The sequence below is a fragment of the Henckelia pumila genome, chromosome 2 (genome assembly GCF_033568475.1).
Source record: "Henckelia pumila isolate YLH828 chromosome 2, ASM3356847v2, whole genome shotgun sequence".
NCBI lineage: Eukaryota > Viridiplantae > Streptophyta > Magnoliopsida > Lamiales > Gesneriaceae > Henckelia > Henckelia pumila.
The window spans coordinates 17,925,027-17,952,477 of record NC_133121.1 but is presented as its reverse complement, the minus strand read 5'-3'; the positions used below and the strand labels follow the sequence as shown (position 1 = coordinate 17,952,477).

Sequence of the window (27,451 nt, the reverse complement as noted above, 5' to 3'; positions counted from 1 at the left end):
GAGCATATAAAATTTCAAGAATTTCTCGGTCGATATAAAAAAAAAAGACAAAGATGCTCACTTTGCACTATAAAATGCTTTAATTGATAATTTGTGGGATGAATATAGTCGTTCAAATGTTTAAAGTTGTATTTGTATTGTATCCATATTATGTTTGAAGTTGTATCCGTTTTATATTCGTATTATGTTTGAAATTGTATTCGTATTTATCAATTTTAAAAATAAAATTTTCATATTATCTATAATTTAATTAATGTAATAATAATTAAATAATTTTTAATAATTTTTGTATATTATTTACGTTTATTAATAATAAAATATTATTTATATAATGAAAATATTAATTATATTGTTAAATTTGTAGATATTAAATAAATGATAAGAATTAATATAGGTAAAATAAAGAGACTATTCCGAGAATATTTTTTTTGGTGTAAGATTTGATGTAAATGAGTTGAAGATGGATGTTGTGTTTGGTGCAGAAATTAGTATTTTAGTGCAAAATTTGCACCAAAATAGTGTTTATGGTTGGAGATGGCCTTAGTGTACAAGGGCGGAACCACATTATAGCCCGAGTGGGCCCGATTTTTTTTTTTGAATTTTGTATATAAAATTTTTGAATAATTTTGGTTTAATTTGGTGGTAGCCCGGGTAGTTCAATCAAAATATTAAATGATACGAGGGCTTATAATTTTAGCCCGGGTAGACTAAAAATCCTGGGTCCGTCATTGTTAGTGTGGACAATTAAGTTTAAACCTATTAATCATTTCATGATTTAGTATGAAATTGATTCACATGGTAACACATACGGACACTATATTCCATGTTTATTTAATTTAATTTAATTTAATTTAATGAAAAGAGCGTATTCTTCTGTTGACCGAAATTATTATGTTGATTAAACGAAGATTACTAAAAGAGGAAATGTTATAATGTTCTGCTTAGTTGGATTAATATTATAATCCAATAAAAGAATGTTTGGTTGCAATTTTGTGTTTAGATTATTTATCCCACTGCTATCTTTTTATCAGTTTTTATTTATATTATTAAAAAAATAACAGTTTTAATTCATTATCTTATTCTAAATTTAATCAATCAAAGCAAACTTATTATAATTATTTATATTTTCAATTATCATAATATTATATATCTACACAATATTATTTCATCAACAAAACTAAAGGACCCTTAACTGGAATGCACCTAATCTCATTTATCTTTGACTGAGGCCATCGGTATTTATTGAAATAGTGGCCCACCATGTTAATTGGCATTAAAGAATTCTATGATTTTAATTTTTAATTTTTCTAAATTATGTACCAACTTCTTTATTAATGGAAACACCTCATTTTTTATTTAAAGGGAAACTGGATAATTTTATGAAAAATTTGTTTTTAATGTAATCAATTTGATAGACTAAAAAGCAATTATAATCAATATAATCTCTTTTAATAAAATAGAGAAAAATAAAGCTTTAATTTTTTTCTTCTTTTAAAAAATGAAACTTTACAATAAAGCGGTATTTTATACATTTTAAAATTTTCGATTTTACTGTTTTTACAATAGACTTCACATTTATATATACATACATCTATATCCATACAGTGCATCTAATAGGTAGCATCACCCCAGCGATTAACACATGGGTGATTGCTCATAAGATCAACTATATATATATATATATATATATATAAATGTGTATGTATGTATATGCATATATATCCAAGAAAAATTTTCAACAACTTCACTTGTTGAGACTATTGTGGTTGTCTCTCCACACACACAAAAAAAAGGCTCCTCACAATTAGACATCAAGCCATTTGCAACTTTTTTTTTTTTCAGACATTTATATTCTTTCCCCTCTCCACATGTTTGAAAATCACAGCTTAATTATGTAGAAGGGCCTCAAAAGATTTGCATGCCATCATTCCCAACACCACATTTAAAAAAAGGTAAGTCCAAAACTTGCTCGTGCTTTAGAAGGAATTTAAATCACTTTAGCCTATTTTTTGGGATTTGATGGAATATTTTTGGCTCTAATCTCTGTATCAGTTTCACCTTAATTTTCACTCTAACATAAATGGGATTCATACATTGATGTTCGTTTGTGTCAGATGTTCAAAAAATGATTTACGAAAATGAGTCATAAATCAAAGAAATATTAGTCTAAGATCATACATCAAATTAATCAGTACACGGTCATTATATTGAATGTATAATTTGTTTGATTTATTCAAATTAAAACATAGGTATATTGGAGAATACAAGGGTAAATTAATGAAGAAATGCGATCTCTAAGCTACTAGATTCTTGATTTATCCATCCATGTACACTAAATTTGTGTTCTTTGTGTGAAATTTGCAGAAAATGGATCCATCAAAAGGGAGCACTCATTCTCCTTGCAAGTGCTTGTTTGAGGTATGGTGAATGAAAATCTTTTGGTATTTTTTTCTTGACGAAGGGCTAAAAATGTAATTTCCGCCGATAACGTAGAAATATTGTGTCTGATGTGCAAGATATTCAAAGTCATTCTGTAAAATCATGTGCTTTTAAATGCATTAGGACTTTTGAAGCCACTCCCCCCACCAAGAAATGGACAAAAACATAAGTTTACCTTATTACAACTTAGAACATGTTCCGGTTTTCCAATGGGCACCACCTCAAAAACAATATGTCAGTGCTGTCTCCAAGCCACATATCATCATGTATTTGTAAGCTTTGTTCAACTTGTGTAATTTGGTGGTATCTGTCACTCGAAATAATGTCCGTTTTACATGTAATTTGTCTGAAAGTATAAGATTCGCAAACAACATCAGGATTCGACCGTTATATAGTTTCAAATATTTGAGTTGCAGCGTTTCTATATGTACAACAAGAAGATTTTGATCCTATCCTGCGAATATTAAACGGTATACGTTTTTAAAATTTGAATTGCATTGATATATAGTTTCGGGTATTTACTAATTTTATATTTCGAAATCTAGATCAAAATCTTGATTCTTGTATAGTGATATAATTTGTCAATTGTCATCAAACAAGGCAATGCAGGATGATCATTCGCAGAGTCCACGTGGACGCAGAATCGCATCCAAGAATCGACTCAAAGACTTGATTCACTCCCTGGAAACATCTAAAGAACTGCTCAAAGCATTGAGTCGCATTTGGCGCCTTGAACATCAAACTTCGGCGAGTTTATCGCTTGTCTCAGCTCTGCAGTTTGAGCTTGATAGGGCTTGTACACAAGTCAACAAGTTATTCAAAGAAAAAAGCTCGGAAAGGGGCGAAATTGATCTGATCTTGAAGCAGTTTCAAGAGGAAAAAAGGATTTGGAAAATCGAACAAGAAGATAGGATACACTGTGCCATTAAGTGCATCTCTGGAGAGCTCAGTAAAGAGAGGAAGTTGAGGCGACAAACTGAGAGATTGAACAAGAAACTCGGGGGCGAACTTGCAGGAATGAAGGCTTCTCTATCTGTGGCAAGCAAGGATCTTGAGAGTGAGAAGAGGGGGCGTAAACTTCTGGAGCAAGTATGCGAGGAAATGGCTCGGGGCGTAGGAGAAGACAGGGCTGTGGTAGAGCAAATAAAGAGGCGGTCTGATAAAGTTCGACAAGAGGTCGAAAAAGAGAGGGAGATGCTGCAGTTAGCTGATATATTACGCGAGGAACGCGTTCAGATGAAGCTTTCGGAAGCCAAGTATCAATTTGAGGAGAAAAATGCAGTTCTTGATGAGTTGAGGGATGAGCTTGAGGCCTATTTGCAGTTCAAGAAAACTGAAAAACAAGACAAGGCCTCTCCAACATTTGATAAGATCAAGGAACTTGAGGTGTATTTGAGGGAAACTTTGCCTGGATTGTGCAAATTCCAATCCAATGATCAAGAAAACATCGAAGAAGTACGTAAAGAAGAGTGTGCAGATGATCCACATTCCATCAAACTAGACGTCGTGGACGACATGAGTAAGAGTTTCCAGTGGAGTTGTGCAGTTAAGAATGATGGAACCAAGAAACCAGCCATTTGTACAGAAACAGACAAGAGTACAGAGTGGGAATTTAGTACCAATAAACAAGGGGATTTGGAGGTGTTTGATAACAGAGGGTTGTTCGAATTTGCATCACAGTCTTGGAAAGTAAGTATGGAAGACGAACTCGAAAGGTACAACATGATCAAAGATCTAAGGGATCACATTGTTTCTTGTTCAAGAATTAATGCAACAGCATCTCAAGACTTGGATGATCCAGCCCAACAAAGTCATGTTGTTTCTTCGAAAGACATGGAGAGGGTGGCATGCCAAGTATAGCGATGATACGACGACGTTTTCGACTCGTTTCAGCGAGATCATCTTATTTAATGTATGCTAATATTTCTATTGGGAAAGGGTAGAAATTAAATCATCTTGCGTCCAAGAACGTAGATCCAATTTTGTTCCATAAAAAAAACACAAGTATATACACTTGGATGTTACATTTTTCTCGATAGGTGTCACTCAAATAATTGAAAAGCTCATTCAAATTGTGATGCTTTTCTTGTCATCTTGCAACATGGCCTAGTTTTAATGGCCCCATATAATTTATGCATGACATAGTCTCTCTGTGTGTCTTCTGCTTGTCAGATTTTACAAGGCTACAATCACCCACAAGTTTGTACCCATCCAATTGACATTAATTTTCCAATCCTTACGCAATCGATCTCACTACTATCTCCCTTCAAAATATTTGTGATGAACTTCATTATACAATATATTCTTTGTCAGTTTGATATATCATTTTCGCCAAAGGAGGACGGAGGAAGTCGATAGTACTATAATATTTGTGATCTCAGAAAATTTAAAAGGAAATGGAATGTAAAAAACATATAATGTGCTTGTCAAGATTCTATAGAAAGAATATAGAAAGAACGATCACTGACAGCTCACCCCTATATTATTAATTAGGCACTGGATGTTGTTACATGCATGTTTTGTTTACTGAATAAAGAAAATGGTTTTGTTTTGACTGCTGATACCCAATAATTGTTGTAAATAAAGAATTAAAGAAAATAGTGTTGGATTATTATTTATTCAGGTCACATGCATTCAAATCATTGGTGACTACAGCTGGAATTGGAATTGGATTCAACTTGATGTTTTTATCAACATAGTAAGGGACATTCAAACTTCTACAAAAAATCATATACTTCACTGTGACATTATAATAAGGAGTCCCTAGATTCCGAATGCCTCCCGCAAAGATCATACATATTTGTATCTATCTGCGCTAGGGACGGGGGGCGAGCAGCTGGCGCGCGAGGATATCCTCCCAACCCACAACTTTTTAAATAAGAAAATTTCACAGAGTGACATAATGAGTCTAACTCTAAACACAATAACATGCATAATGCTAGATTACAATAATCTGAAATATGTAAAGAAAATTACATCACGTATCATCCAATGTATTGACAATAAAACAAATGATCACTAGCGTGCAAGTAAAAATAAAAATCATTAATTTACATTTCATCTTGAATTCACTGCAACTAAATTTAAGGAGTGGCTAGAATGCGCTATGAGCCTTTAAACTGCACCAAGGCACGCTTCATGGTGAAAGCATGAATCGAAGGAATCGAGAGCCTTAAGTTTAGGAGCATTCCTTTTGTGGTTTTAATATCTATGATCGGATTCACAATCAAAATCCATATCATGGAGACGGATGATTTCCAATATATCAAGAAAATAAATCCGGGCAACTAGCTTAACATCGAAGACAAGTCATTCAGGGGATGATCTCAGTTTTAAGAGCCCCTGATTGTTTTAACACCACGGGTTAGAAATGTACCATCACTATTGAGTGGTCTCAGATTTCCCAGATGCTGAAGTGAATGACACAGGACACATGTGGTGGTCCTTCACGACGAGACTGAGAACTTCGGGACGAGCATAGTGACCAACCACATCAAAATCAAATTTTGCACGTACTACGTCCCCAAGATCTGCATATATAAAGTTATTTTGATAAGAAACGTCTTGAAAGGAATACATTTGGTCACTTGGCAAAAACCACAAGGCAGCCAAACTCGATAAAACTCAAAACCAATTATCAAAGTTGTAAATTGGAGGCCTACGGCCTACCTAAATCAGCAGAAATAAGCGCCTCTCCTTCATAATTTGGGCCTGCCAGCACAGCTCCTGATGGTGAGATTATGACGCTACCGCCAGCACAAACAACAGAATCTGGTGTAAGATCTTCGTCCACGCCAGAAAACACGTACTCAGGTGGTGGTGGATAATCTTTCCTTCGACAGAACTGGTTGGCAGATAGAACGAAACACCCACCTTCCAGAGCAATGTGGATCATCGATGATTGCCACACATTTCTTGCATCAGCTGTGGGTGCACAGTATATTTCAACACCTGAAAACATCACCATCCTGAAATCAAGCAATATGTGGATTGGCAGATCATGATATTAGAAAATCGAGTGGACCAAGCCTGTAACTTAGAAAGCATTTTAGCCTGTGGAACACTATATACTCAGACTCAGTATCATAGTATGGTTGGGAGCTACAATTCCCTGCGCTAATCCAATTATCCAAGTGGCTGTTTACGTGGTAAAATTATCAAAATATGACGCTTGGATTACTTCATAGTTTAAGTGATTTGACTTATAATGTCACTGTCAACTATAAATCTTGGTACAATGGCAAGTGGTTCGTCCTGTGTAGTGCCAGTCTTTTTGTCGTATTTTCGTACAGTGAAAAGTATAAATACCACTAAAAAATCTGACCTTTGGCATACATAGCTGTCCTTAGAAGTGGCATCCTGTTTTCCCAACAAATTGCTGCACCGATTTTTCCAACTGGAGTCTCAAAAACAGGAATTGTGGATCCATCGCCAAAACCCCAAATTATGCGCTCTAGTGCTGTTGGCATGACTTTTCTATGCTTTCCCAGATAACGACCTTGAGAATCAAAAAACAAAACGGCGCAGTACAAAGTATATCCGTCTCTCTCGATAACACCCATCACTAGATGCACCTTATATTTTCCCGCCATAGCAGCCAAACGATCAACTTCAGGACCTGAAACGAAAATCATATTTTCATAAAAACTCCAGTCCCAGAAACTCAGAGCTAACTTGCAGCCACATTCTCTTAAGATATACACATTACGTGCTTGGTACGAGATCTCAAGGGTTTATTTAAAATAAACCCTTTTTTTTCATTAAGACACAAAATCCATGTGTATAAAAAAATTAAAAAAACATATATATCTTGTGATATGTTTGGTGTAACAACTTTTTACATTAAGTTGTGAAAGACAAATGGAGAATCACTTTTTTAGAGGTTGCAAACAACACCTAAAAATAACACTCTGGGTGTAACGAAAATGAGTGTATCCACCAATGAACCTTTTTATATAACTTCACCAACCTAAGCAAGAATCATCACTGATGGTTGTACAGCAGAGTTACTCTAGCTAATTATAAGTTTCTGTAATGGTCACAAAGGATGCACACACTTGCCTAGACCTATATAGGCCCGATAGCTAGCCTGGCCATGTTAAAAGATGTGACTAATCAGCATTTCAGCACGGGAAATTCTGGAAACTTGTTACTTCTTCCTGTTGAACTCTAACCTATTTTATTTATTTCTGTTTATCCATTTGTTTAAAAATAATGATAACTCATTATCCCATGCGAATAAATGAGGAAAGAAATAGGATGGGAAGGCTTGATTTCAGGGATATTTTTTATTGGCCAGAACTTGGGTATAAATGCAAGTGAATATCCATAAAACACAGAATTGCTTCCTAAATATTGCTACAAGATCCAGAGTTCTCTCATTAACGAGCCTCTACTCAAATTCATCACGATAGTGAAAAAGGGACGAAGATCATCCAAGACAAGAGTATCACAGATCTTAACAAACAACCGATACACCATCCCATAACTTGGTCAATATCCCTAGGCAGTAAAGGTTTCATGCTGCAGAAATCTCAATTCAAATTCTTCAGCAAATCCCCACATTCTGCCGACATCTATGTCACCTACGACTTCAATTTCAATGCTTCAACAGCAGTCAAGCTAATCTTATGGTATAGTATCAGAAAATGCAAGGCAGAAAACTGTATTGATAGTGGACTCACGAAATCAAGACAGCCATTATGTGATAGTATGGATGCTAAAGATTCTTACCAGGAACATCGATAGCAGCAGCATGATATTTTCGGAAATCTTCCTTACCCTTGGCCGTCCGGTTGCCAATTGTAACACCAAAATCTGATCCACGGGGATAGCCACCTATAAATGCTTCCGGAAACAAAACCAACTGAGATCCATATGATGCTGCTTCAGCTAGAAGCCTCTCAGCTTTATCTATCAGAACAATCAAGCATTTTCAGTACTCTCACTCAGCAAATTCCAAAGGGCAGAAGTTTCTTACACATGAAACAAGAAGCACAGTGTCTGCCCTATCCCTTTCCCATCAGGTGCAGCAAGCCACGGATTTTAGTCTAAAGGGAAATTCACGGGTTTTCTAGTGTAAGTTACATTTGAAATGCGACATTTTCCCCCCTTCCGCGAACTCAATACGAGGTGCTGACACCAAAAACTTAACCTTATTCCGATTATAAACCTCATCAATACTATTTCAACTGAAAATAATAATTTCCCCCCATCGTAAATTTCCCACACCAGCCAAACATGAACATGCATAATACAAAAATAAAAGCATCAAGATTATAAACCCAAATAGCAAATGAATCCAATTGTCAAGAAAAATGAAAAGAAGTTGAAACGGAGGCAACCAAGAGTGGCGGCGGTGTCGTAGAAGACGGTGGCGGCCTGAACCACGGTGGCGCGAACGGTCGGCGGCCCAGAAGCATCGGCACCGCCCATGTCCACCTCTGCAAACAGTGGTCCTTCACTCACAGCTGAACTTGGAATCAAATCCATGTTTCTTTTCTAGCCTTAGGTAATCTGCAACGAAGTTTTAAAGGAAAATGCTCTTTTAAAAAAAAAAAATTTAAAAATAAAATTGCTCAGGCTATATGTAATATGGGTACAATTATGTATGCTTTATTATTCAAATACATTTTATACAAATCATAAATTAAAAATCTAATCATTATTATTTAATGTACCAATTTACAAACTCAACAGAAATTAGGAGCACATTTTTTGGGGAGCAATGCTATATGTACAACCAAATTTGTACATCAATTTTTACACCACAAAAAATTCAATATAAAATTTTAATTTATCAAATCTCACAATACATTGAATACAAAATCTCACGATATCATATCAAAATGTCACAAGATAATAGCAAAATATCACGATATAATTGTTGTAAATATCGTTGTACTGTATATTGGTTGTACCTCTAGCATTATTCTTTTTTGGTTTAGTAGTTTTGGGGACAACATCTAGCTGAACCTCTTTTTTTCCAAGATATAGCTGGATAACTATCTATTCGAGATAATCATCCTAAAAAAGGTTTTAATATGGTTGGTATAACACACAAGCTATTTGTAGAACTCAAGCTGGAAATATATGAATCTCTGGTTGGTACACTCGAAACTTTTCTATTGGTTTGACAATTCGGATATCATTCGACTGATAATTATGCACATTAGCCGATATCTTTCAATGATTCAAGAATGTCCTCTTATAAGACAAAGTTACCTTTGTTTGTTTAAATGTCAAAAAAACATTAATCGTGACATACTATGAAAAGAAAGAATACAAAATTAAAGGGTATTCACGAACTATCATCGACAATAAAATCTTTAAGTGCAACATGTCTCCATAAAATAGGGGAAAACATTTTATAATTTTTTTGGTCAGGTAATTTATTTATTTTTTTGTTTTGGTTCATTATTTTAATTTTTGATCTTGGTAAAACAGTTTATGAATTTCGGTTATTTCGGTCTATCTACGATCGAAATATTCAATTTTCACCAAAATACGATGATTAGGTGATGGATAAAACACATTTTGATGTCACAAACATTAAATTGTTACGATGCAATGAAAACAAGAATTGAAGTTTGTTTGATTTGTTCTATTTTTTAAAATATTAAATCACTTTCAAATAAATTAATTTTCCTCCGAAATCAAAATTTCACAAATTTTTTTTGGCAATAATCAACGTTTTCCCATAAAAAAAAAGAACTTTATGATGTTAGATTAACCAAAATAGCTAAAATTCAAAAGTTATTGTGTCAAAATCAAAAAAATAAATTAACCAAAACAAAAAATGAGACAATTAATTGGATAAAAAAATTATTTCAAAAAAAAAAAAACCCAAAATAATTTATTTTGTTCAAGTAATTTCTCAAATTAGTCGGGGAAGTGTCAAAAATTCGAAAAATGATCCAATTTCAGGCCTCACCCTTGTGATTGGAGTAAAAGCCCAAAATAATACCTATTTTTAGGCCTATTCCCCACATTATTCGTCCCTGGACTACATTTGGCTATTTTTAAAAATATGGGGGGTGAAAATCGCATTTGCAATTCAAAAGGGACTAAATATGGTTATATATCTCTACTCTACCCCCAAGTCCAGTGCATACATATATAATTCACAGGTGTTGAAGCATTTAATTTTATTTATCACTGTTTGATTTATTTATGGAGTAATAATAAAATCTCACTCTTTTCATTTTGTTTGCTTGTTCAAATTTCGCACCCTTTCAGCAGAGATTGCCATGCCGCAACCCGAATATCCTAATCCGACCCGACCCGGACCGGAGGACCAGCGTCATCCAATGGAAGGCGGCTTTGAATCGATGCCCGTCATCGACGCGGTACCAATTTCCATGGTGGCTCCAGATGATGATTTGGCGGAGCCGACCACCAAGGTGGTGAAGAGGCGGAGCATGGAGGAAATGGCCAAGAAGCCCGAATGGCTGCCGGAGGACTGGAAGATTGACTTGAGAGTTCGCACCTCTGGCGCCTCTACTGGACTTATTGACAGAGTATGGTTTCTTTGCTTCTACCGTTGCTTTTGTCTCGTATGATTCGTTTGTAATTTTTGTGCATTCTTTTTTTTTTTGTTCCTTCTACAAGTGTAGGTTTCTGTTACTGCTCGACTGTGGGTTCTAACCGAGAATGTAAATAGACTTTGGCTATATATTGAATTGATGGGAAACATATAAGTTTCTTGAATACCCACAAATCTGCCAAGTTTTAAGTGATAAGCTTGTTCAATCTTGAGTTATGTTTGTTACCGAGCTTGTTCGATTCTGGGCAGTAGTCGGGATAAACAAGAATTTGTTGACTAGAACACACAGTTATGCAATTTGTTATTAACTAACTGTTGGTAGAACTCTATAAATTGGTGAAACATTATGGTAAAATCCTTGCCTGGCCTCTATAGGTAACTGATTTTTTCCTTTTCAGTAGTTGGGCAAATTGATGACATTTTCAACTAAAAGAAAAATGTGTGTTTGTGTCTTCTTTCGGCACTTTTATTCTGTAGTATTGTTTTTGTAATGCCCAATATTCCATTTAGAAAAATGTTTCGACAAATTCAGATTGGCTTTAACATTAACTCCACATATCTGGTGGTTATCTCATTCCAAAATAACCATCTAAAATTATGAAAAATTCAATTTGCAAATTCTTGCTTTAACTTGAGAATGACGTGCTTGCTTGTTATAGGAAATAGAGGGCCCCTTTATTGTGGCAATAAGTCATGGTGATCTTAAGAATGAAATTTTCCATTTAGCAACTCGAGGAAAAATATGGAACTTATTGTATTTGTATGTAGGTTACCCTTTCTTGCAGCCTCTGTTGTTTATGTTAACGGCAGTAAATGGTGCCTATTTTATATCGTGTCTTGAAGCCAAAATTTCAGAAATAAACAAATAAAATATTAATTGTCGGGCCAAGTTTGTTGTGTACTAAACGTGTGCAATACATTATACATATCCAAATAATTTGTCCTTGCAAAGGCTCAAAACAATAACTTGTGCCCTTGTTGGCCATAAACCATCCCAGCAAGGATCCGAACCCATCGGCCAAAGAGGAAATTATTTACAAATGCTACACGCATGGGAAATTCAAGAACTCTCCAAGTCTGGGATACTATTTAATTTCTCTCTCTTTGAATAAATTATCGTCAATTATGTTTTGTTACAATAAAATAGGATGTTATCTTTCTTTATTTCTATTGGTTAGCAGATTTTGAATTTTTTCTTTAACATGAATGAGGGACAGTTTTTTGTATTTATTGAAGGAATTCATGAATAAAATTTTACCGTTGCATTCTTACAAAAATATATTGAATATGAGATCGCGAGGTTCTCTCCAAGGAGCCTCGATCACGTGTTCACATAATAGGTTGTTAAGGCCGAAAATCAAACAAGCAAAAAGGAGATCGCTGACTTTGTGGTTCAACCATTTACAAGACCCATAACTCGATCCGTTTTAAGGGGATGTAGCAAATTGGCATCAGAGACCAGTGTTATGGGTGAATTGCAAGGATTTCAGCAGGAATTTGAGGTTTTTCTTATAGTTGTACAAGGATGACAAGGCTGCATCAGAACGCCACCACCATGAACTGGCTGAACAACTGGTACTGTTAGCTTTCACTCTACCACTAACCACACAGGCAATCATGAGAGCCATATCAGAGCCGCACCAGACCAGAACCCCGTTCCTGGCCCGCTCGCTAGTTAGGGACCATCGGCATCCCTAAATTCTTTAAGATTGATGTCCCATGCTACAATAGCCAAAACAATCTGCTAGGTTGGCTCCAGCGTTGCGAACAGTTTTTCTGCTAATGCATTCCAGAGGAAGAGAAAGTGGGCCTTGCCGCTTTTCATTTGGGGGGAACTACGCTAACAAGGCTCCGTCGAACACTGATAGTGGCGGTTTGGACAATTATTTGCACGAGTCGGGATTCTTGCCAGCTAACCAGAAGTTCAAATATTCTTTAGTGGAAGAACGTATTACGATGGAAGTGGATTGCGACGAGTCTTGCTAGATTGTATGAACGGAGGCTAGATTGAACCCCACCCACTTGGCGTATCACACCAGCACCTCGTTCGCCATTAGTAAAAAAAAAATTATCTCACACAGAAATAGAATAAAGATGCTCACGCAGACTATGTTTTAACTGTGACGAGGTTTATACACCTCGTTACTAATGCAGTTATTTAGCTTTGAAAGGAGTGCAGACAAGCCAGTTGATCCACTTGAGACAGAAATCCTGAATGATCCATAAATTTACATACATGTGCTTAGTAGGATGTGGCGGGTCCAAACAATGCAAGTTTTGGATTTATTCAGCAAACTTCTATCCCGATTCTTATTGATTCAAGGAGTACTCACTATTTCTTGGATACTTCATTGACCGCACGATTGGGACTCCACGTGCACCAAGGAATGGCTGTAAGCGTCATCGTTGTCATTTGTCATGACAAATGTTTAGGTTGTTCTGGGGCCTTCCTGGACGTGCTTCTTAGCTTGGAAAGCCAAGTTTTTTGTATGGAATTTTTTATTCTCAACCTCGGGGAATTTGATGCGGTCTTAGTCATGAATTGGCTCAAAACCATGGACACTATGCACTGAGAATTCACTGCGATGAGCATAAATACTTCAGGAATGGCACTGCCATTGAAGTGTGTGGCCTCTGCAACAGCCCTACCTTAGCGAGCCTTGCTTCTTGCAATCTTTATCTGCTACATGAATTTGACCATACTCACCAATTACAACTGCTTTGTGAATATTTTTGACGAGTACATGGGTCTTCCCTTAGCACGCCTACTATTGGTTGTATCTTGCAATTAATCTTGTGATTCTTGCTCTAATCAGTACAGTTAGGATTCACAGTTATTGCATCTGACCTGGAATATCAAAATTCTTATACTCTAGGACTTTACAATACCTGCAGGCCCTTAGTGGCTTGAATAAATTATTTTGAACATTACAGCAAGAACTTTATTGCTGGGCTCTTCTTGTCAGCTTATTCTCTCACTTCCCCTAATCATTGTGTTTGGCCATCTTGTTCCCTGTGAGAATCTAACCATCTTTATCTTTTCACTTTTGTGGAACTCCTAATGCCAGAAGAGGAACAGATTTTAGTCCTGTTTTGTTACAGTATTGTTGAAAACTTCAAGCAAAACCCAGAAGAGTCTAGAAATGGAGTTTCAGGACCGATTCGTTGCATACTTGATGATGTGCCTAGCATAAGTCGTTGACCTGTCTCGATGAGGATAAGTTCCACATTCCATGGAGCTAACAACAGCTAGATTTCTGTTGAATCACCCTGACACAGGACTAAAATCTCTTTTATTCTTAGCTTATTAGGTGAGCGTTCCAAATTGGTTCCCCATGGCTGGAGATTGGAGAATCAGTTTTGAAGTCTGGTCCTCCAGGAATACAGCTAAAATGCTGATAAGGCGATTTCCCTCAGTTTTTTGTTCACGAAAGATATAGATCTGTTGCATCTTTTTTGCAGTAAAAGATATATATATTTTGAAAAGTAAAAGATATATATTTAAAATATGGGATTTACTCAATATTTTTCATATATGCACTTATATACACTCGTATGAATTCTGTTTGCATTTATGTTTTGTTCATTGGATAGATTTTAAATGTGATTTTTGTGCCTGATGAAGAACATGTGTTCTCCTTCCATAAAGTTCTTTTCTACTGATATTTTGAAAACCAAAAATCTATTATTTCTCATTGAATGTAATTTTCTTTTTTTACATTTTTACATAAAATTTGCCTAAGACTTTAGCAAGTTGAAGGATGGACTTCATAAGTGCTGACATTTGCAAATGATAAACATAACTTAATTAAAACTCTATAAATACGTGTCAGTTTCTCCTTGTAAATATGAAAAATTATTTATACTGAAAGGTTTAAATGTGTCATGTTTTTGGTGACAATTTAGAATTTTGGTTTGTATTAGAGAAAAGACTTTGTTGGTCCTGCTGTCCACTGCCTTACATGAGTTTATTTGACTGATTTGGAGTTCTAAGGTTGCTCTAAGTTGTAATCCTATTCTTGTTACTGAGCAAGTGGGGAGTTTACTGCGAGATGTTGACCTACAAGTTTGTTTAGAGCACTATTTTGATTCTAAAGTTTAAGGTAGAGGCTCGGTCGCATTTATAGATGTTGATGTTTTTCCCTTTTCTTAATATTTGATTATGTTACTTTTTTAATCACCTGTTATTATGGTAAATCCAACTTGAGATGTGATCACCAACACTACTTACCGGGTAATACTTTATTTGATGATAGAGATCAGCACTGCAATGATTGCCTCTTCTCAAATATTTTACTGGGAAATCAGATCTAATATAACAAGGTTTGGTGACAGTTATGTTAAAACATACACAAGAGTCAAGACTATGGTGTCTTTGGCAGAATTTTGTTTCATAAGATAGTGCCTGCAAGAAATGTCATAGAGCTAACCACGTAGGTTGTGTATACCATATTTCAGTCGATGACTATTCTCTCTTTTGTTCATGGTGCAATATGAGCCATTCAGTAGTTATGAATGCCGGTATGTGTTGATCCATGTCATTCTTATTTCTTTAAATTGTTACTTTATGTAGTTTAAGAAAAGTGCTGCTTATATTAAAGGTCCTTCTGCTCTATATTTCTTATGCATGTGTCGACAATTACTGTCGTTTCGTTTCAAGTTCCCTTTTGACATATAGAGGATCCACCTGAATGGCGAGCAACTTGAAAATGGGACTGTTTTAAGAAAATGATCGAGTCTATACAATAATAAAATGTTTTTCTGTATTTGTTTTAGGCTGCGTCCTTTCCCCTCCTGAAACTATGTCATCCTTGGAGAAAATTACATTTTGCAATTAGGTTTAAATTTTCTAATAAGTTGTTGAGTTCATTTTTATTTAGATGTTCTAATCCGTTGTTGAGTTCATTTTTATTTAGATGTTCTAATCCGTTGTTGAATTCATTTTTAGTGCTATTATTTTGCAAACAATTATTCATGATTTCCTATGATACACTTTCTTTTGTGTTCCAAAAGTATTCAGTCATTTTATCTATTTCACATGTTTTTTCGTAGGCAATGCCTTTTCTTATGCATTTCTAAATGCATGCTGTCAACTATGTCGATGGCTATTTGTGACTAACATCCGGCATATGCAGTACTTCTTTGATCCATCGGGACGCAAATTTCGTTCCAAACATGAAGTGCTCCACTTTCTTGGAACAGGCAAGAAGCTTAAGAGAAACGCCGATAACGTGGTTAGTGAGTTTTAATTTTAATTTTAATTCCGATACCCACTTTACAATTCCGTCCTTCAAATGTTGTACACCGGTGGCAACCCACCATAAGGCGGGGTGGGGCGGCCCACCTTCTAGATAGGTTGGGAAAACACCAACCCAACCCAACCCAACCCACCTATTTCAGGCGGCGGGGCAAGCCAACCCAGCAGGTCTACGTGTAATTTGACGGATTTTAACGGGCCAACCCGCACTAGAGCTGTCAGACGGGGTCAACTCATGGCGGAGTAAGCCGGTCCGCCAAAACCCCACTGTTTGGCGGGTCGAGGGCGGGCCGGCCCCCCATCCCGACGGGCCAGAAATCTTCAACCCAACCCAACCCAAGGTGGGTTGCGGGTTAGGCAGGTCGGCCCGCTGGTTGGCTCAACACAAATAAAAATAAATAAATAAAAATAAAATTACTATAAATTATAAGTTTCATTTCATAAATAAATATTATGGAAAATAATTTTTTTGGTCCATTAACTTGTCCATGTTTTGGTTTTGGTCCATTAACTTTTCCAATGTGAGTTTTGGTATACTAACTTTGCATTTTCAGTGTTTTTTGTTCCAATTTCATACGTGTCAGCTTCTGATTGGTCCAAAATGATGATGTGGACCAATTAAAAGCTGACACGTATGCAGTTGGACCAAAAAACACTGAAAATGCAAAGTTAGTGCACAAAAATCCACATCGAAAAAGTTAATGGACCAAAACTTAAAGGGGATAAAGTTACTGGACTAAAAAACTTATTTCCCCAAATATTAATAGAAACATATTAATAAAATTTTTAATTATTGATTTTATACGTGTAAATTTTATATAAAGTAATTAATACAAAAAAATTCACAACTTTCATTAAAAAATACATATATTACCATAAAGTAAAAAAAGATAAATTAAATTTTTTTCTCCAAGCCTGTCGCGGGTTGCCCCGCCTTTAGTTTAGTTGAAAATTTTTTAACCCAATCCACTTAAATTGTGTGACGAGGTAGACCGACCGACGAGCCTAACCCGAATTGACGGTTCTACTTGCAACCCACCACAACCCACTATTAGGCCCGCCCCACCTTTTAGACGGGTTGAAAAATTGTCAATCCAACCCCACCTATTTTGTATGGCGGGGCGGAGCGGAGCGGGGCAACCCGACGTACCTATCGCATTTTGACAACTCTAACCATGCATAAAAATATGGTCTTGTTCCCGCTATGTTTCGTAGCATGCTTTGCTTTACTTGATCCATCTTACATCTCTTGCAGCCTTCTGGGAGCAAAAAATCGAAAAAGCCTAGCAGCATACCATCAGATATCCTGAACAATGTTCAAGCAAATTCACCGCAGAGGACATGAAATGGTGCTCGAACATTGCTGCGCTGCGTCATTGTCGACTTGAACTGTGTGTTGGCCTACCCTTTCATCGGTTCATGGACGAACATTATAGTTCTTTTTCCTGCATCAAATTCAAATTATCTTCTATTGGACAGCTTATATAGGACGAATATTTGATTGAAATCTGTAGGAAATCTTTTAAATTATATGTGAGTTTGTTAAACCCATCAGCATAAATAGACTTTCAGCCCGATGCACAATTTTATTCACGATCAGGGGAGAAGAATTACGTCCCTAAGTTAGATTTGTGGCAGACAATTGCAACCAATCTAGGTTATGTTTAAAAAAAAATTCGGTAAATAGTGTGGAATCAATACTGTAGGATAATATTTGGAAATAAATTCTCAACGGTTATATGAAAGTTTTGTTGCAAAAAGTAAATAATAAATAATGTTTTCAGTGAATGACAACGTAATTTTAACTATGTTTCAATCATTATGTTATGTTGATGTTGCAGAAATGAAGCATGGAAAAAGAGTATGGGAAATTTTTGAATGAAAATTTAAAGATTAAAGTATTTGTTAGTTTGGATACAGAATCTGTAACTTAAAAAAGTGTTTCAGCTTCCAAAAAATGCTTCTCAAACATTACAAGTGCTTTCATAAAAAAAATCAGAAACGATTTTGGCGTATCAAAATTTTGCGAAGAAAAAATGCATAAACATTTTTTGGAAACAATCTCAAACATTACAAGTACTTTTACTAAAAAATTAGAAGCTATTTTGGCGTTTGAATAAATATTAAAATATTTTTATTTTTATTTGAAAGTGTAGCTAAAAGCAAAAGCTAAAAAGCTATAAATTCCAACATACCATCAAACCATCAAAAAGAGTTTAAGATGAGCTAATAAAAAAAGAGTTTAAGATGAGCCAATTAAATTGACCTAATAAAAAAAGCTACATACCTAAAAAAAAAGTTTAAGATGAGCCAATTATTTTTATTTATTTTCACAATAAGATATAAATTGACCTAATAAAAAAAGAGTTTAAGATGAGCCAATTAACCATCAAACCTAATAAAAATAAATAAATAAAACCATAAAAAATAAAATTGAAAATGAATGACAATGGAAATTCAAATCTTGTACTTCTTTAAAGCTACAAACTCCTAACCAAATAAGCTACATATATATTTATATCTTATTGTAAGTTTAGTTTCTTAAATGTTATATATACTAGTGAAAAATGCACACGCTTTGCATGTGTAAAAGAAAAGTTTTTTTTTAAAAGTAAATCATGGAGTTAATGAGAAGTTTTCAGTGAAATATTGGGTAGAAAAGGGTAATTTTGGAATAAATTAATTTGGTATCCTTAAGGTAGTTACTTTAGCATACTCATCTTTTATAATATAGAATATATATATATATATATATATATATATTGAACAAAAAATTCATATATAATAATAATATTTCGAAATTTTTTTGAGGAACCGTACTATAGATATGTCCTTGCGTGCATCAAGCAGCATGTGTACATAGTGTATGCAATGTATGCAGAGTGCGTGTAGAAACTGTGTGCAGTGTGTGTGCATATAGAGAATGTGTGATGTGTGTGTAATATGTGTGCGTATTTGCATAATGTGTGCAGAGTGTGTGCAATGTGTGTGCTTGTAGAGAATGTTCATTTTTGTATAGTGTGTGCAAATAGTGTGCATGTAGAGGGTGCACTGGTGTAGTGCATGTACGTGTATGCAGAATATGTGTAGTGTGTGTGCAAAGTGTGTGCATTATATGTTTGCGAAGTGCGTGCAATATACGTGTGAGTATGTGTGCGGACTGTGTGCAATGTATGTGCATGTTTATATGTGTGTGTGAATGTGCGTGCGTGCAGTATGTGTGCACTGTGGGTAGAGCTGTCAAACGGGCCAATCCATGGCGGGGCGGGGCGGCCCACCAAAAACTCACCTTTTGGCGAGTCGATGGCGGGCCGACCCACCATCCTGACGGGCTGGAAATACTCAACCCAACCCAAGGTGGGTTGCAGGTTAGGCGGGCCGGCCCGCGGGTTGGCTCACGACAAATAAAAATAAATAAAAAATATTATAATTAATTATAAATATTATTTCATAAATAAATATAAATAGAAACATATTAATAAAAATTTTAATTATTGATTTCATGTGTGTAAATTTTATATAAAGTAATTAATACAAAAAAAATTCACAACTTTTATTAAAAAAATACATATATCACAATAAAAATAAAAATAAATTATTAATTCTCCAGGCCCGCGTGCCAACCCGCGCGGGTCGCGGGCCTTGGCGGGTTGGCCCATCTAGGCCCACCTTTTGTTGAGTTGACAAAATTTCAACCCAACCCACTTAAATTATGTGGCGGGCCGGGCCAACCCAACAGGCCTAACCCAAATTGACGGCTCTAACTGTGGGTATAGTGTTTGTGCGGATAAACTGTGCAGCGTATGTGTAGTATGTGTGCGTATTTGCAAAATGTATACAAAAAGAAAGGGTGTCAAAAATGAATACGACCAGTCAACCCGACAGGAGCCAATATAAAAAATATTGGGTTAGGTTGGAGGTTTTTGGTTTGGTTTTAAATGGTCGTACCTGCTTTTAGAAACATGAAAAATCAAAATTTAACTTAATAAAAATCCTATTTTCCCCCCCACATTTTAGACTTTATTTAAAAATTTAATTTAAAGTTCAGAAAGAATTTTTATTTTTACTAATTTTGTATATTTTTATGTAGACATATAGAATGAGTGAAAATAATATTTTAAAAAAAATTAGATTTTGATTTATGGGATATTTCCATAAAAAAGACAAAAATTTAGTCAAATCAACAAATACCAAATATGAGTTCAACAATAAATATTGAAATTGGTCTAATAAAATATATTATAGATGAGACGATTAACTACTGAGCTCAATAAATAAATACAAATAAGTCCAATAAAATAAAATAATAAAAGCTTAAAAAGTTGGAGTTCAACAATATAGATTGAAATTGACCTAATAAAAAAAGATTGTAGATGAGCCAAGTAATTATTAAGCCCAATAAAACAAATAAATAAAACCTTAAAAATCAAAATTGAAAATGAATGACTATGAAAATTCAAACATATATATATATCTGTGTGTGTGTGTTGTGTGTACTGAACAAAAAATTCATATATAATAAAAAATATTTCGAAAAAATATTGGAGGAACCATACTATATGCCTTTCCCCGCGTGCAGCATGTGTGCATAGCGTATGCAATGTGTCTGTTTGTAGAGGGCATGTAGAAAGTGTGTGCAGTAGGGAATGTACGGTGTATGTGTAGTATGTGTGCAATGTATGTGCTCTAGAGAGTGTTCATTGTACGTGTGTATAGTGTGTACAAAAGTGTGCATTGTGTGTGCATGGAGGGTGCAGAATGTATGTAGTGTGTGTGTAAAATATGCAATATGTGTGTGTATGTTTTCAAAGTGCATGCAATATACGTGTGGATATATGTGTGGGTTGTGTACATTGTATGTGCATCTTTGTATATGTGTGTGAGAGAGAGTGTGTGCAGTATATGTGCACTGTGTGTATAGTATTTGTGCGGATAGAATGTGCATCGTATGTGTAGTATATGTGCGTATTTGAAAAATGTGTGCAAAATATAGGGGTGTGAAAAATGAACTCGACCTGTTAATCCGACACGAGCCAACATGAAAAATATCGGGTTAGGTTGGATGTCTTCGGGTCCGGATTGAAATAGCCAGACCTGATTTTGGACCCGCGAAAAATCAAAATTTAACTTAATAAAAACACTATTTTTTCCTATTTTACATTTTATTTAAAAATTTAATTTAAAGTCCAGAAAGAATTTTTTTCCACTAATTTTGTAGATTTTTTTCAACACAAAGAGAATGAGTTAAAATATTATTTTAAAAGTTAGATTTTGGCATATGGGAGATGTCCATAAAAAAACAAAAAATTAGTCACCTCAACAAAGATTCAATATGAATTCAATAATAGAGAATGAAATTGATCTAATAAAATTATATTATAGATGAGGCGATTAACTACTGAGCTCAATAAAGACAAAAAAGTTCAATAAAATAAAAATAAACACTTAAAAAAATTGGAGTTCAACAACAGAGATTGAAATTGACATAATAAAAAAAGATTGTAGATGAGTCAGTTAATTACTAAGTCCAATAAAAACTAATAAATAAAAACTTAAAAAACAAAATTAAAAATGAATGACCATAAAAATTCAAACACACACACACACACACACACACATATATATATATATATATACTAAAATAATTAAAATATTTCGGTAAAATATCGGGTGAGCCGTACTATATATTTGCCCCCGCATGCAAAATGTGCTTAGTGTATGCAATGGGTGCGTGTTTAATTTGTGTAGAAAGTGTGTGCATTGTGCGTGCATGTAGAGTATGTGCGGTGTATGTGTAGTATGTGTGCAATGTGTACTTCTAGAGAGTGTTCATTGTGTGTATAGTGTGTGCAAAGAGTGTAACACTCGATATTTTAAATACGTAAATTCGCATGCATAATTAGGGTATTTAATTATTTAAATTTGTGATTTATGGGTTAAATAATTATGTGAATTATTTGTGCATGATTTAATTTATTTTTAAGCATTTAACCCATAATTAGTGATTTTTAGCATTTTTAGTATTTTAATTATTTTATCGCGTAGACGGGACCGTGGACGGACGAGATGATAATTTTCTATCCAATTTATTTCATGAGCCTTTTAAGAGCCCAAAAATATTATTTTGAGTTTTATTTCCTCAATATTTTTAGTATTTAATTTTATATAATTTTAGGAGTCCGTTTTTATTCAAAATAAGCCAAAATAATGACTTTTTAGTATTTTTAAAATTCCCTTAATTATGTATTTCGGGATTTTTAAATTTATTATCAGATTTTAATTGTTAGTTAGAGTTTTAAGTTATATATTTTAAATTTAAAAACCCTTATTAATATATTTTAATTATCCTAAAACTTACTTTTAATTAAATTAAAAACTTAAACCTAAACCTAACCTACCTAAACCCTTCAACCGATCACTTAGCCGCCTCCATCAGTTCTCACCCCCATCTCCATCGTGTTCTTCGAGTTCTTCAGCCTCCATAGCTCGATTTTGAAGCTTCCAAGTCGGTTGTCATCGCCCCGTCGTCCCGGAATCGTTCTACGCACTCCTTTCTCTTCAAACTACGGTGCAAGGCATGATTCTTTCTCTTTTTTTTTACCATATCAGTTATTATGTGCGTGTGTGTGTGAGAATCAGAATTTTCTTCGAAAATTTCAGAAACAAAACGGGATCGGTTCGATTTTATGCATTTGTTCTTGTGTTTATTGATCAATCTCACGTTTTTCTTAGCCATGGCTCGTACCACTGCTGGTCGAAGGGTTGTAGGGTGTGTGAGGGTTGCCTAGACTCGAATGGCTCGAGTGGTTTGAGCCAAATGAGCCCAGGAAACCACCAAGAGCCGATCGGCCTCCATGGATGCGCAGCTAGGGTTTCGGGGAAAGGGGCTCGGCTGTTGGTCTGTGGGGTGCATGGGGCATGGGCTAGGGCCAGGTCGGGACCGCCCAGACGTGGGCTACGTCTGGGCGGTGGGGCTTCGGCCAGGGGCGGCCGGAGCTGGCCGGCAGCAGGCCATGAAGGCCTGCTGCTCACGGCCGAGGGGAGGTCGGGTAGGGGGGATCGGGTTAGAGGTTTTTGAGGGATCCGGGTCGGGTTGTTGGGTCCGGGTCGGGTTCAATAAGTTGTGGGTCAAGTCTAGTGGGTCCGGGTCCGGGTTAAGTTAGTCGGGCTCGGGTATTTTATTTTTAAGTTAATTATTAATTTTAGGTGTTTAATGGGCCTAATTAAATCCCAAAAAAATTTAATTGGGTTCCATTTAATTTCTTCGGGTTAAATTTAATTATTTGGGCTTAATTAATTCAATTAAGTGAGCCCACTAATTTTTATGGGCTTTGGGGCCCATGGAAGTCATTGGGCCAGTCTTTGGGCTTTCGGGCCCATTGGGCCAGATTAAGTTGTTATTGGGCCTAGAATGTTTTAATGGGCTTTAATTATTTAATTGGGCTTAGAATAATTTTTATTGGGTTCAAGTATGTTATTGGGCCAGTCTCAGTGTTAATGGGCCAGATTTAAGTAAATGGGCTTGGGTGTTAGGGCCAGCAGTCCAGTACAATCCATGAGAAATTGCATGTGTCCTGATTATATATTTAATTATTTTTATGCATTGAAGTTATTTTAATATGTATATGTTAGTATGAAATTACATTAAATATATATGAAGGACACACATTTTATTTAAGTACATGCATTCATGAAATAATTTTATGTACGATTAAATGTTTAAGGTTGAGCAATAAGAAAATATTTTATGTTGGAAGTTGAAGTAGTGCGACAATTTGAGATTTGAGGGGGATTTGTCCCCATATGTGAACTATTGAAGGGCAGTTTACTGCCAATTTAAGAGGTGATTCGTCACCGCCACGTACGTTGGTTTCCACGCTGATCAGTATTTAATGTATGATTTAAGGTTACACTACGGATACAACCATGCGATGTTAGAAAATAATTTGCTCAACAATGTTTATGTATTATGTATGATTATGATATTTAAGTTAATTTAAGTTATGTTATGTCGTGATGTTATTTTAAGCATGCACATTCATGTATATGTTATGTATTAGTATTAAAGTGATTTAAATTATTTTAAATCCTTGTTATGTTAGCATGTTGGGCTTCTAGGCTCACTACACTGGTATGGTGCAGGTGAGTACGTAGAGGATGTAGTACCCACCGGAGGCAAGGACGTATGAGCAGACTGGCAGTGATCCCCGTGACCGTGATAGATGTCTGAGTCACATTGCATGTTTTGAATATTCCAGCACGTTATACATTTTAATTACTTTCAGTGGTTGTGGTTTGAAATATTTTATTTAAATATTTTTCAGTGCATGCAAACTTTAATCATTTTATTTATGCAGTATTTTAATTCAATATTTGACTCAGATATTTATTTTATTAAAGAATGCATTTTTTATTTGAGTTATTTATTTATTTATTTATTTTTAAATCTTTTTATTCTGTGCATATATGTATGGGCATATATGTACATATTTTATTTAGTAAGTATAAAAAAAAAAAAAATTTCGCATATTTATTTATTAATTATAGAGTTAGGGTCGTTTCAGTTGGTATCAGAGCACGGTTCTTGGAGGGGTCATTACTGCTCCACGCTACCGGTCTGTAAGTTTTAAGTGTTTATAGTATGATTTATTTTTTTTAAGGATTTAAGTTAGCATTACTTTTAAACCACTTAGTTATGCATAGAGATTTACGTAAAGAAATATGTGGTGGTGCAGAATGCCTCCCAGACCGATGAACAGACGTGGGGGATCTCCACCTACACCTCCACCTCCACCTCCGCAGAACCCTCTAGCAGCATTGGAGCAGGCCAATGCGAATATGATGGCGGGTATTACTGCTCTGTTAGAGCAGCAGGCTACACGTCCTAGATTGTCCCATGAGGAGGACGTTGCTGAGAGGTTCCAGAAGAAGGGACCCAAGGAGTTTTCTGGTACCACCGATCCTTTGGTGGCTGAGGGGTGGATTCGCTCTCTGGAGTCCATCTTTGCTTATATGGGGATCACAGACGCCGACAGGGTGAACTGTGCGACATATATGCTGAAGGGAGACGCAGCTCTTTGGTGGGAGGGTGCTGCCAGGGGAGTTCACCTTCCTACACTGTCTTGGGCAGAGTTCAGGCGTATCTTCTACGCCAAGTATTTCACTAAGGATGTGCGCAGTCGCATGATCCGGGAGTTTATGAGTCTCCGTCAGGGGGACAAGTCAGTGGTTGAGTATGTGAGACAGTTCGAGAGGGGCTGTCGCTTTGTGCCTCTGATTTCAGACAGTCCACCGGAGAAGTTGAGGCAGTTTGTGGAGGGATTGAAGGCGGATATCAAGCATGATGTTCGCATGGCAGACGTCCTTACTTATGAGTCTGCAGTCAGTAGAGCCTTGCGTTCAGGAGGGTCGGAGAGAGATCCAGAGGGAGCAGCAGGGTAAGAGACAGTTTCAGGCTGGGTATCAGCGACCACTTTCGCAGCCTCCTGCGAAGAAGCAGTTTACTGGGCCGGCTAAGGGCCCGAATCCACAGCAGAGGCCGCAGCAGCAGAGGCCACAACAGCAGAGGGGCGGGGCCCCTAATGCCATAGGTTTTCCTACTTGCCCGAAGTGTCAGAAGATGCATTCGGGACCGTGTCTATTGGGAGCAGGAGTTTGTTACCACTGCAGAGAGCCAGGGCATCAGATAGCTAACTGTCCAAGGAAGAAGAACACTGCTGGTAGAGTGTTCGTCATGCAGGCAGAGGAGGCAGACCCAGACACCTCCTTGATCACCGGTATATCTTATCCCTAGTATTTTATAATTTTTCCTTTGGTTAAGAATTTCGTTTTCTTTATGGAATTGTTGTTCTTTGGGTTATCTATCTGCATGTTAGAATAAGAAGCATATTTTACTTGTGATTAGAATTAAGGATTTGTAGTGACTTGTTGGGGAAAAGCTTAGTAGTGGTATGAAATTGTTGGGAATTTTCTGCGTGCAGGGAGAATTTTAGTTGGAGGCAACTCCACGTTTGCGTTGCTAGATTCAGGGGCTACGCATTCGTTTATCTCCCTGGAGTTTATCAGGCGGGTAGGCATCACGCCTGAGATTATTGACAGTGGGTATGATGTTACTATGCCGTCAGGGCAGATTATTTCTACCTCGAAGGTTATTCGAGGACTGGAGTTGGAGCTGAAGGGATACTCCATTCGAGCAGATGTGGTGGTTTTGCCATTGAGTGGTTTCGATTTGATTTTGGGTATGGACTGGTTGACAGTCAATGGAGCTTCGATTGATTTTCGTCGGAGGTCAGTGTCAGTGAAACCGTTAGGAGGCGACCCGTTTACTTTCTATGCATCTCAGAGCAGTGATTTTCCTCAGGTGATATCTCTTATTCAGGCGAGAAAGTTGTTGAGACGGGGTTTCCAGGGGTTTCTAGCGAGTATTGTCACGGCCTCAGAACCATCTAGCAGATCATTATCAGAGATAGAGGTGGTTCGTGACTTTTCGGACGTCTTTCCGGAGGATGTTGCAGGAATTCCACCAGTGAGAGATGTGGAGTTCAGTATCGACTTATTGCCAGACACCGTGCCTATCTCTAAGGCACCGTACAGACTTGCTCCTACCGAAATGAAAGAGTTGAAGGAGCAGATTCAGGAGCTATTAGAGAAAGGCTTTGTTCATCCTAGCTTTTCTCCATGGGGAGCTCCGGTGTTATTTGTGAAGAAGAAGGATGACAGTATGAGATTGTGCATCGATTACCGAGAGCTCAACAGGGTCACAGTGAAGAACAAGTATCCACTGCCGAGGATAGAGGATTTATTTGATCAGTTGCAGGGAGCTTCAGTGTTCTCCAAGATCGACCTGCGATCTGGTTACCATCAGCTACGAGTTAGAGAGGCAGATGTGTCCAAGACTGCTTTCCGGACACGATATGGGCATTACGAGTTCCTAGTGATGCCATTTGGGATGACCAATGCTCCAGCGGTTTTCATGGATCTCATGAACCAAGTTTTTCAGCCGTATCTAGATCAGTTCATCATAGTATTTATTGATGATATCTTGATCTACTCTAGGAGCATTGAGGAGCATAGACAACATCTACAGACAGCCTTGCAGACCTTGAGGGAGCATCGGTTGTATGCCAAGTTCAGCAAGTGCGAGTTTTGGCTCGAGCAGGTGGAATTTCTTGGCCACATTATTTCGAGAGATGGGATTGCAGTGGATCACT

At 36.4% G+C, this 27,451-nt stretch overlaps 3 protein-coding genes across 4 annotated transcripts; 2 read left to right on the top strand and 1 right to left on the bottom strand.

Annotated features, from left to right (window-relative positions):
- Positions 1-1,861: 1,861 nt before the first annotated feature.
- LOC140884964 (uncharacterized protein At5g41620-like) lies at positions 1,862-4,489 on the top strand. Of its 2 annotated transcripts, XM_073291874.1 has the most exons (3): positions 1,862-1,952; positions 2,365-2,418; positions 3,040-4,489. In XM_073291874.1, the coding sequence occupies exons 2-3, from the start codon at positions 2,368-2,370 to the stop codon at positions 4,297-4,299; spliced, it is 1,311 nt and encodes a 436-aa protein (XP_073147975.1). In that variant the 5' UTR covers positions 1,862-1,952; positions 2,365-2,367; the 3' UTR covers positions 4,300-4,489. The 2 variants fall into 2 exon arrangements, with proteins under 2 accessions (XP_073147975.1, XP_073147976.1); XM_073291875.1 differs by lacking the exons at positions 1,862-1,952; positions 2,365-2,418 and adding an exon at positions 2,876-2,909.
- Positions 4,490-5,368: 879 nt separating this feature from the next.
- Positions 5,369-8,988, bottom strand: LOC140881157 (bifunctional nitrilase/nitrile hydratase NIT4B). The gene is made up of 5 exons (XM_073286227.1): positions 8,784-8,988; positions 8,173-8,352; positions 6,764-7,057; positions 6,109-6,390; positions 5,369-5,969 (listed from the first exon to the last, which is right to left on the bottom strand). The coding sequence occupies exons 1-5, from the start codon at positions 8,929-8,931 to the stop codon at positions 5,821-5,823; spliced, it is 1,053 nt and encodes a 350-aa protein (XP_073142328.1). The 5' UTR covers positions 8,932-8,988; the 3' UTR covers positions 5,369-5,820.
- A 1,616-nt stretch (positions 8,989-10,604) lies between these two features.
- LOC140881158 (methyl-CpG-binding domain-containing protein 6-like) lies at positions 10,605-17,836 on the top strand. The gene is made up of 3 exons (XM_073286229.1): positions 10,605-10,958; positions 16,120-16,218; positions 17,497-17,836. The coding sequence occupies exons 1-3, from the start codon at positions 10,689-10,691 to the stop codon at positions 17,584-17,586; spliced, it is 459 nt and encodes a 152-aa protein (XP_073142330.1). The 5' UTR covers positions 10,605-10,688; the 3' UTR covers positions 17,587-17,836.
- The last annotated feature ends 9,615 nt before the right edge of the window (positions 17,837-27,451 follow it).